Source organism: Orcinus orca, chromosome 14, assembly GCF_937001465.1.
Source record: "Orcinus orca chromosome 14, mOrcOrc1.1, whole genome shotgun sequence".
Taxonomy (NCBI): domain Eukaryota; kingdom Metazoa; phylum Chordata; class Mammalia; order Artiodactyla; family Delphinidae; genus Orcinus; species Orcinus orca.
In genome coordinates, this window is record NC_064572.1 from 64,719,957 (window position 1) to 64,731,254 (window position 11,298).

Below are 11,298 nucleotides of genomic sequence, written 5' to 3' on the forward strand. Positions count from 1 at the left end.
TGGCGATCCCTGGCCCAGGCCCTGGGCAGCTCCTCTTCCGTGCCTCTGCTGTTTCTCCTTCCACTGGTGAACGTGGCCACGACCTGGTCCCCCTGGAGACCTTTGCTTGGGCTGCCATGGGGACCTCAGTGTCCAGGGTACAGCCGTTAGGGTTTAAATGCCAGCACTGTGCCTAGGGAGGTGCAGCAGCCTCCCCTTCGGGCGAGGACTGTGACGGCCCGCTCTGCCCTCAGCGGCAGCCAGCCCGAGCAGGGGGAGTGTGAGCCTGCTCCTGGCCGCCTCAGGCAACTCCTCACCACCCAGCAAGGACAGGAAATGAAGGTGGCCTCCCTGTGCCACCACTGCAGTGGTAGCTGCCACACACACCTCTGCCCCCGAGCCTGGGGGATGGGGGTCATCTGGGCTGTTTTCTCACTTCTGTCTGGCCGGTCGGGGTTGGGGGGATGCAGACTGGCCTGCTTCCTGGTCTTGTGTCCCCCGCTGCCATTGTGAGTGCCAGAGCAGCTCCATGGCAGGCTCTGCCCCGTAAACAGCACATCTCCTTCCCTGAGAGAAGGAAAGGGAAGGAAAAAGAAAGCCAAACTTGTTGGGAAGCAAGAACAACGTGTCAACACTAAGAGCAAACAAGGCCCCAGACAAAGTGTGGCTTGTCATACTAAGGGGAAGGAGTGGGCATTGTCAGTGCTGTTTGCAGACTCAGAAATATCACTGACCGCAGACATTTGAATCAGATCTACAGCAGCTGGGCCCCTGCCTGTCCCATAGCCAGGCCTGCCCAGAGCAGGCATTGGTGAAAGATCACTTTTCAGGTTCCTTCTGGAACTTGCTGGGGCCTGGGGAGTTGGGAGATTGTTGACAATCCTCCGTCTTCACCAACCAGCCAGGCTGTCCTAAGGCACTGGGTGTGAGCACCTTGGAGTAAGCTGCTGGCCTGTGTTCCAAGCCTCATCAAAGGTGGAGGTTGGGAGTGGGGGGCAGGGAGCCACTGCTCCCCTCCCAGCTCCACCAGTTAGAGCTGGTAGTAGAGCTGCAGCCACTAACTCATCTGTATTGGTTAAACCTGTGCCCAAACCCACTTCCCCTGTGAGTGTATTTCCCCAGCACTCCTGCCACCATGATCTCCTGGAGGGAGGGGTTGCCTTTTAAAAATGCAGATGCCTTGGCCTTGCCTGAGCTGTTCAGCTTCAGAGGGTCTGGATTCAGAAGGTCTGGATGGGGCCTGGTATCTCTGGGTTTTCAGAATCCTTCTAGGGGAGTTTGCTGCTCAGATTGCTTGGGGGGCTTTCCCGTCTCACTAGAGAGTCTTCTCCCTCCAAGGGTTGCTTGTGCACAGACATAAGCATTTATGCCCAGCTCCTGGTGAGTACTACCATCGATGAGTGCTACTTTCATTATTATTATTATTTCTACTGCTGTTTTCTGGACTAATGCAACTGTCGTCTTATGTACACATTTACCAAGCTGACCTGGAAATTTGACCTGCTGTCCCCACTTGGAAACTGTATTGGGGCATGGTTTGCCTTCCTTTCCAGTTGGCCATCCTGGTTTTTGAGCAGCTGCATGTCTGTGACGCCCAGGGTTCCAGCCCTCTTGAGCTGAGCAGGTGGCCGGGAGATGTGTCGTTGGTTTTCCAGGCCATTGGTTGAAGCCAAAGTCACCTCCACCTCCCCCATCAGAGGAGAGAGAGGAGTCAGCTCTGAGCATACAAGGCTTCTTGAATTGGGGTACTTTCCCCAGACAGGAAAAGAGCATCTTCTACCACCATGAGGTCAGATCACTGTTCTTCTAAAGTCCAGACTTGTCTCCTCTCAACACCCGCCCATCTGCACAATGGGAATGCTGGTTACCTCCCTTGCAGGACTGCCCTAAGGATTCAGTGAGATGATACCGGTCAAGCACTTGGCCCAGTGCCTGGCACACGGGGGAGGCGCTGCTTCTGCTGTTGGCGGTATTATTACCACTCACTGTCATTATCATAACCCTTCCTGTTATTATTTGTGGCAGAGCCAGGCAGCTCCATGGGGACCCAGGGAGCTTCAAGAGCCCGAAGCCCCAGAATTGCACAGGCTTTTCCCACAGTTGCATCACAACGGCGAGTCTGTTCCTCGTGAGAGCGCCCAGGAGCTGCTCCATCATAGTTGTCTATCTCCAGTGTCCTGTTGATAAGATTTGTTAACATTCTCAGCTCCAGGTCTGAAATATACAAAGAACAGGGCCTGTTTGTTCAATCCAAGCTTCTAAGGTTTAACTCCCAAAGGAAATTAAATTAGGTGCCTGGAGCTATGACAGTCTGTCGTGTTTCTTTGCAGGGAATGTCACCCTTAATATCATGGAGATCTCATGTATAATTTTCTCCGTTTAATTCTTTTAAAATGCGAAGTTTCCAGCAGGAACCAACAAATCACCAAAAATGAAAATTGAGGAGCGACTAGGGTTTGTCCCCTTTTTCGGTCTTACCATCCCCTCCCCCAGCTGAGTATAAAATGAGTCCGCACACAGATCGTACCAAAGGCCACCATAACATACCCTCTCTCCACCACCAGTTCCAGACCTTTGTCAGAGGAACTGGCTTAGGGCTGAACTCAGTGTTGGTGGGTTTACCTTTACCATTTCTACAGCTGTTTGGAGTCTCTCTGCGTGGTCACTGTCCCTGTGAACCCTCCCACAATCCCATCTCACCCCCAGCACTAGCTACGGTGCCAGGCCTATTTACCTCTCTGGCAGAAATGTCCTCCCTCCGAAGTATTTGTGGGTTAGAAATCAGTTCAGCCTGGCCCGGACTGGAGCCACTGTAATATAATTGGGTTTTAGGTATGCTTGTGTTTGTGCTAGCATTTGCAGAGATGGCAGCAGGCCCCGGAAATGCCAAAAATGTGAATGTGACTTTTGTACTACTCAAGCAGACTGGTGATAACTGGTAGAGAGACTCTGGGCTTTGGGGGGCAGTGGGGAGGGGAGCCCTGGGATAAAAGCAGGAGGAGCAAGGGTCAGGGTGGGATTGGGAAGGGGTCTCGGTAGTCTGTGAGAGGAGCCAGCCAGTCCCGCCTTGGGGAACCAGGAGGAAGGTGGGAGGGGGCACCTCAGGTGGGCATTTCCCTGGACTGGCTTTGCCTGTCTAAACCTTGTCTCTGTCTCCACTTGAAGCCTGAGCTCCTCAAACAGAAACCTTGGGGAGGAGTTGTGGGCCAGTGGTTGGAGCTGTTTTGTCCCTGACTGTGGGCTTGCAGCCTGAGAAGGAGATGACCTTTGGCTCCCTGTCAAGCGCGGGAAGGTGCTTGTCCAGGTGGGGAATGGACTGCCTTCATGCTTGTGTTCCTGAGGCTCCACCCAGGGCCAGGCCTAGCAGAGGCACCCAGGGAATGCTTATGGAATCAAATAGATGGATGGGCAGACGAGTGGAAGGATCAGTAAATGAGGGCAAGACCTTAGGGTTTGGAAGCTGTGCTCTGGGCGCTAACGTTAGAGTCCAGGCAAGACCGGGACCTGATCTTGTCTCAGCTGCTCACAAGCCACGTGACATTGGGCAAATCACATAGCCCATCTGTGTCTCAGTTTCCTCATCTGGAAGGCGATAAGATACATGAGCGGTTAGCACGGTGCCTGATGTGGTGGTGTTTTACCTGCTCACTTGGGGTAGTTTTCTCATTCCTTGCTCACACCTCCAGCCCATCAACTTCCTTCCTTCGGAGCCCTCCGTCCTGTGAGGCGCCCAGTGATCCTGCTTGCTCGCCTTCCTTTCTCTGCCATTTCACTTGATCTCACAAGCTGACTCTATTCCACATGTTGAAACTTAGGTTCTCGTCAGAGTGGACAACTCCCAGGGGAAACCTGATGGGTATTTTCTCAAGTCCTGGATCCTCCTCCTTGTCATAGGGGACTTTTCCTCAGAGGAGCCCCTCACCTTGGTCTTCAACTCATGGTTCTCTCCCTCCGTCCCTCCCACCCCCACCCCGGGCGTTCACAGGCTGCTGGAGAAGGCAGAACGAGGTGGGGAGAGCCACAGCCCGGGGGGACAGAAGGGTCTGCTGCAGAGGTCAGGGGGCCCCGTTGACCAGCACGGGGGTAGAGGGGTAGCGGAAGGGGTCAGGCTGGGCAGAGGAGCCAGTCGAGAAGACGGCCCACCAGGCTGAGGAAGCCCTGGGTACCCTTGAACATTGCTGCTAACTGTGAAAACTGCTTTAGGGGGTGAGGGTGGTGGTTGTGCCTGCCGCATAGTGGGACCAGGCTGTCCTCTACATCAAAGCGTGAAGCCACAAGACACCAGACTAGAACAGCAAAGTGGGATAGCTGGGAGATGCCCTGGAGAAGAGGTTTCTTAAAGGAAAGCTTGAAGAACTCAGTGGCTGAATGGGGCCAGCAGGGCAGGGGTTTGGGAGCTTCCAGTCTGGGAGGAGGTGGAGGCCACGGATGGAAGTGGGAGTTAAGGAGTCCCTTTCCCTTCTGTAAAATGAGAGAGGTTAGTGTACAATCTCCAAATTCTGCAGCTCAGACGTTCTTGGATGTACCTTCCGGGGCATTTCCAGATTCCAGACGAGGCTTGTATTCCAAATCCAGACAGATCCCTTCTGTCCTACCAAGTGAACCTGGTTGGGCAAGGACAGTGTTGGAATCTCTCTTCTCTGCCCCTCGGCTCTTCTGTCTCCCCACTACCATACTGCAGCATGCAGGAAGCCCGAACTGCCAAAACAGGGGTTCCTCCCCACCCGTTCTCGTGTCCCTTCTGGGAGCAGCACCGCCATCTCTCCAGATGTCCCCCCCTGCTTCCCATTGTCCTCTGATGTCCTTCCTCCTCTGCTCCAGTCCCTCTGATGTGGTAGGCAGGTGGTGGTGGGCATGTGGGCGACAGGCCCTTCCCTGTGTCCCTAGAACACATTGCAGTGGCCTCATAGCTCCTTAATGGCCTGAAGAAAGGTCCATAGCTTGGCAGTTAGCAAAAAGACCATATATTTAAAAAAAATAATAAAAGCCTGTCTTGTGCCTTCTTCCCAGATTCTGTTGACTGAAGAGTTTGTAGAGAAAATGTTGGAGGACTTGGAAGATTTGACTTCTCCAGAGGAAGTAAGCTGTTTGATTCTCTCTGACGGCAGGTTCCAGTCTCCAGGAGCGTGTGTGTGTGTGTGCGTGTGTGTGCGAGTGTGTGTGTGTGTGTGTGTGTGTGTGTGTGTGTGTGTGTGTCTGACGTGTGGAGATAGGCTGGAAAGGAGATGTTAAATGACTTTACTTCTCTTCCCTGAACCACCCCCTACCCCACCGCCAGCCCTTGTAAGGACACCCAGCAAATTGTCTGAATTGCCAACTCCTGAGAACCTCATTGAAGAGGCAGCCAGGGCCTTCAGGCTCCTCATTGAGGAGCACAGAGTTCTCCTCAGTCCCTGCTGTTCCCTGGCAGGTTCTGAACAGAAAGCCCACGCCTGCTGCCAGAGAACATTCCACGGGAGAGTTCTGGTGGGCAGCGAGGGACTCCTGCTCTTGCCTCAGGCCACCCAGGAGCCACTCTCCTTCCTCCCTTCTCTGGCCATGAGCTCTCCCCTCTGGTCCATCTCTTCCAGCCCTAGCCAAGCTGGCGGGCCAGGTGGGGGCCTGTGCTTTCCCTGGCTGTTCTGCTGGGGTATAGGAATGGAGCCCATAATCCCCTTTGTTTTTCTTCCTTGTTCCCAGCATCCTCATTTGTGGGGATTTACCTCATCCTGGAAAGTCCCTTCCCCTCCCCCCGGCCTCCTACCAAGTAGCACCCCAGGGTTGAGCCTTCCTGGCCTCAGTGCCCTGCCCGATAGGTTAATGGAACATTAACAAAGCTGGCTGTCCTCCTGCTCTTCTGGGCCTCCCCTGCCCCGGGGCAGAGACCCTTCCTTCGTCCTTTGTGCCAGGAAGTGTGTTTGGGGGAGAGCGCCTTCACCTCCCAGGGGCCAGGCTTCCAAGCTAGAGCGAAGTCAGGCAGGAGCCAGCTTTCAGCCAGGGCTGGAGCTTCCAGTTGCCGGGGCTTCCAGGGCCGAGTCAGCCAGGACACGGAGGCCTCCGACAGACGTCCACGGGGCAGAGGACAGTGCACAGGGCAGGACTGGCCCGTCCAGGTCTCCAGGTGAACAGGAAGTCCTCAGAGCCTGAGGTCACCCCCAAAGGGATAGTGTCTTCTCTCTCCTCTGGGATGTGGCTTGGTAAATTAACTCATTTATACGTTCAGAAGTCACCAAGTACCCAGTCTGTGCCGGCCAGTCAACCCCCGCAAGTCACCGGTCCCTGAAGCCTGGCTCCCATTCAGTCAGACCAGAGCCAGCTGCCCAGAAGTGCTTCCGGAGAGGCCATGTCGCACAGGGACGGCACCATGCCAGACTGCTGCTTTCAGCTCGGGTGCTGAGGGGGTGGAAGGGGGGTAGTCCAGGCAGGAGGGACAGGAGCCAGGAGGAGCTTAGGAAAGTAGGTCACTAAAAATGACTTTTTTTTTCTTTCCTGTCCAGAGGCTGTCCCCACACCCTGCCCTACTCTCCACTTTGGTCCTGGCTTGGACAGTCCCCCATCAGAGGGAGGGAGAGGGAGCCAGCCAGGAAGTGTCAGGCCCACCCACTGCCAGCACCAGCTCTAGGCAGGCTGAAGGCCCTGCTCTTCCCTCCTTCCCAGCCTGGCCTGCCTTCTTGCCTGGCCCCGGGGCAGCTGGAGTCATAAAAGGCAGACCCTGCTCCTAAATCGCGGAGCATCTATGAGCACCATAGGACCCATGCAGGGTCCTAGCATACACAAGGAATAAGATAGGTCAGCCTCTTCCCTTACCCCCACCAGAAGCTCGAGAAACACAACTGTAGGCAAATCAGTGATTCCGGGGAGTTGGGTAGGAAGACCTTGGGCTCTCCTTGGCCACTGCTGGCACCTCTCTCAGGCTGGTAACCCTGGGAAGGAGGTGAGAATGAACAAGGGGGAGCAGGATGGGGGTTTACTCCACTCGAGAATGCACCAGGCCCAAGAAATCACCTTAAGCCACACTAGCCGTGCTTCTCGGCACCCACCGAGGCCGAGCCAGGACCTCCTTCTCTGGGGACCCTTTGGCAAAGGCTACAGAGGGCCAGTTCCAGCGTTCTTCCCCACCAGCCTCAGAAAGAAGCCATGGCAGGGACAGAACCGCAGATTTCCAGACCTCAAGCCACTTCCCTGTAGCATCTGCACCCTCCCCTGCCCCCCATCCTCTAGCCCCTGGGCCTCAGGGAGCAGATTCCTTACATGCTTGAGGCAGAACCAAGGAAGTGAGCTGGAGGGAGGTCAGCACAGTCAAGAAAGTGTTAGAAAACAAGCCTCCTCCAACCCCAGTTAATTATTGGCAGGGCAAGGGGAAAGGAGGGGTCAGCGAACTCCAGCAGCTTGACCCCAGCCGCCCACCTGGGTCTAGCATTGGTGACTGAAGCCAGGCAACCAGTGGCCTGTCTTGCCCCCAGCACCCAGGGGACGGGGCCTCGGTGAGGGTCCTGGCCTCTCTCTAGGCAGCGTGGGAAGAAGGCAGAGGGTTCTGCTAACCATGTATACTCTGGCTCTGTGCTTGTTCCCCCTCCACAGTTCAAACTTCCCAAAGAGTACAGCTGGCCCGAAAAGAAGCTCAAAGTCTCCATCCTACCTGACATGGTGTTTGACAGTCCGCTGCACTAGCCTGGGCTGGGCCCTGCAGGGGCCAAGGGAGAGCCCAGCTGCTCCCCGGTGACTCCAGTGTAACAACTGCGTAAACGAGACTCCCACAAATAAAAGGACAAGTGTGAGGATGACCACGCAGCCACTGCGCCCGTAGCCCGCTGGGATGCCACGCACAGGCCACAGGCCCCCCCCTCACCTGCAGCTCGGGGGCCTCCCCCGGCAGCCGGCCAAGCCATGTGACCAGGCCCTGGCCCCAGTGGGCCACAGTTGGGCAAATGCCAACCTTCCCCTCCTGCCACTGCCACAGGTTCCGTTTTGAGATTTGCCTCCGGACCTCTGATGTGCTCCTAGGTGGAGACAGGCCTGGTTCTCACCTACCCTCTGCCACACAGCCCAGCAGCAGGGAGGCGGAGTGGCCGCCTGCGCTGCCCAGCTCAACTCTGGGGAGCCTTTGTTAGTCAAGCTCCTCTGGCCATGGAACGATTCCTTCGATCGTGTTTGGTTTTCTTCCTCCTTATTTTATTTTGTAGAAACCGGATGGTATTTTATTGCTCTTCAAAGATGCCCAGAAGCCATCTATATAATGTTTTTTAAACAGAACTTTATTTCCAGATGAACTTTCTCATTCTCTCAGACAAGGGCCTGGGGCCGTCTCCCCCTGAGCTGCCACCAGAGAAGGTGCCAGTGTTCGCCTGCCAGTCTGGGGCCCTGGAGGAGCCAGCTTCGCGGAGAGGCTTTTCTTCCCAGCTGGGCCTGGTGGAGCCGAGGCACTCCCCCATGCAGCCTTGAGCCCAGTTTAGCTGGGGCCAGGAAGGGCTGCTGCTGGTTCCCAGCTGGACTGGGTCCCCACAAAGTTCAAGGATCATCAGGACCTCCGAGACTTGGTGACTGCAGCCTCACCTTCCAGGCGTTTTCCTCCCAACCAGGCGTGCCTGAGAGAGGGCGAAGCCCAGCGCTTCACAGACCATCCCCACCTGCCACTCAGGGCCTGGGTCTCCAGCTCTCTGCCACTCCCATCCCATTTCCTCATCCCCTGGGCCTCCCAACCTCCAGGCTGCAGGACTCTGGCTTATTAAAAACAGAAAAATCAACCTCTCAACATGTCTTTCATTTTGGTTTTGCAAACGCTGCACTCTCCCACCCTCCCGCCCTCCCTGCATCCATTCATTTCTCATCCTTCATTCTCTACCCCTTGTCCTGTCTCCTTTCCTGCATCCTGGCCTCTCTCGGTCCTTGGTCCCTCATCCCAGTACTGCAGGTCTCATGGTCTTCCTATCTCATAGCCAGCCTATCTCTGGCCCATGGTTTTGGGGTTCTTCTTGGGTTGTCTCCCACTTTCGACCTGGAATCAGCAAAGCCCCTTTCGTGCCCTCTTAGCCCCAACTCCAGGGACGGCTATTCCGAGATCACCCTTCAGGCCTTTCCAAAGCAAAGTCCTTTTGTCTGTCATGGACCACACAGGCCCGTGCCCTGTCCCTGTCTGCAGCCACCATACACACAGGCACCACCGGGAGTGCCAAGGAGGCCCACGGGGTGCAGGACGCCTCTGATGAGCAGTCTAGCCAAAGAGCTGCCTCCAGGGGCCGTGAGGGTAGTGGCCAGGCTGTTGGACTTCCAAGGGGCCACTCGGGTCTGGTTCCTTCTCTGCATACACCAGCAGGGCTGCCTGGTTAACCCCATCAAACTCAGCGCTTCACGGCGGATCAGCCTGGCATTTGGGAGAGACGCCCCCACACGCACACAAGCGCCGAAGATGGAAGCCCCTCGGGACCTGATGTTGGCAGCAGCTGTGCCTTCTGCTCTGAGGACTTTTCCAGAAGGACGTTTCCTGGCCTTCACTCACCACAGCATCCCTGCCTTTAAAGCTCTTGTCTTCAGACATTTCATGGCCAAAGAGGTGCCACTGGCTTGCCTCCCTGCTCGCCATCCTGACCTGCCCCTCCACAGATTCTTTCTTTCTGGGGACCTGCCTCTACCTGCCTGGTTTGGCTTGCGGGGAGGGGCTATTTTCTGAGCTAAGTTTTGTTGTCAGTGTGGGAGGCAGAAGGGAAGCAGGGGAGCTCTGAGATGAGCCTGTGAAGCCCGTGGCCCCTTCCTGCCCTGTCAGTGTAGGGAACCTCCAAAATTTGGCTGGGACCAGCCTCCATCTCCTTTCCCTACAGTGCATGGGCTCTGGGGGAGTGGTAGAACATTCGCCATCTCTGCCCAGACCTCCTTTCCCTTAGGCGGTGGTGCCTTCCAGAGGTTTCTCAGCGAGGGGGCCCTCCACTGAGCTTCTGGCTGGTGAGAGGGGACCCTCACTAGGGATGAAGCGAGGCTGACCGTGGGCCATGCCCAGCACAGCACTTGGCATATGATGGACGCTCACTAGATGGACCCCTTCTTTCCCTCCCTGTAGCTCTTTGGGAGCCCTGACCTCATTCCTCCCTCCCTAAATCTGCCTCTTCCACAGGCTTCCTCGAAACTTGCCCCATCCTACCCCGTCCCTCCAGGTCCCCGTGGCTGAAGCTTCCGAGAAGAAGGGGTTCCCCCATGCTGTTTGCCAGCTATACGAGGCAGACGCCCACGGCCCCTCAGGTCCAGTGTGGGCTGCAGGAGGACCACAGACCCCGCTGCCATTCTGTGGGGCTGGAGAGGCTCATGCAAGGTCTCAGGTCTGGCTGGGGAGCTGGTGCCTCTTCCTGCCCTTCTCTTCCCAAGGCGAGGCTTCAGGGCAGGGGCTGGGAAGCCTTGGGGAGAGTCTAAAGGGCTAGGACGTTTTAAAAAATAAACACAGGGTCTTGAGACTGGGTTTTGAGATTGAGTTGAGAGCAGGGAAAAAACCTGAAGGTCGGCCCCTATGGGGCAGACCAGGAGAGAATTCCCTTGACTGTATTTTTTTATCTGGTTGTCTTTCCTCTCTGGCTTCCAGGTCCCTGTGCCAGGTGAGGTACCTGGGTCCCTGTTGTAAGTCAGGAGCCCTGTAGAAAGAGCCCTCCTTTTGTACAAGTACCTGAATGCTGCAATGAGCAGACTTTTGTAAAATTTTATATTAGTTTCTAATGTCAATGGTGACTCGGTTCCTGGGGGCTGCAGCCAGCCTGGGACTTTTGTAAGAATTTTTGGGTGACTCACTTAGATGTCGTTTCCTTCCTGCCCCCTCTTCCTCTGTGTAATCTAAGTGCATTAAACGTATTTGCAGAAGTGCCTGGGTCTTGTGCTCCTTTCTGGCTGCCTGGAGTAGGGGAGCAGAAAGCCAGGGGCCCTGCCAGAGGGGGTGGGTTGGACTCAGCCACTTAGAAGAAGCCAGGTTGTGGAAAGGCCCTGAAGACTGATGTTGGGAGTGGAGAGGGTGCCAGGGAAGCAGGATCACATGGCCTGTGACTCTTCAGTCATGCAGAAATGACCTCACAGGTACAGGCTCTCTTTCACTGGTCTTGAATGCCTGTAAGGTCAGGGGGGTAGGAGGTGGAACACAGTCTGGGGAGACTGTGCTTCTGCTTCATTCTCCTACCCACCTCTCACCAAAAAACCCTTTTCCCTTGGGAAGGCGGGCCTTCCTCAGGTCCCCGTGGCTGAAGCTTCCAAGAAGAAGGGGCTCCCCCATGCTGTTTGCCAGCTATACGAGGCAGACACCCACGGCCCCTCAGGTCCAGTGTTGGCTGCAGGAGGACCACAGACCCTGCTGCCATTCTGTGGGGCTGGAGA

At 55.9% G+C, this 11,298-nt stretch overlaps 1 protein-coding gene across 5 annotated transcripts in view; it reads left to right on the forward strand.

Annotated features, from left to right (window-relative positions):
* SUFU (SUFU negative regulator of hedgehog signaling) overlaps positions 1-10,794 on the forward strand; it is a 110,563-nt gene extending 99,769 nt beyond the window's left edge. For 3 of the 5 annotated variants that reach the window (XM_049696836.1, XM_049696837.1, XM_049696838.1), the window contains exon 11: positions 4,990-10,794. In XM_049696836.1, the coding sequence (XP_049552793.1) occupies positions 4,990-5,211 (222 nt within the window). In that variant the 3' untranslated portion in view covers positions 5,212-10,794. The remainder of the gene's footprint in view (positions 1-4,989) is intronic. The other 2 variants (XM_012532537.3, XM_004268520.4) reach the window with 1 other exon arrangement.
* Positions 10,795-11,298: the final 504 nt, after the last annotated feature.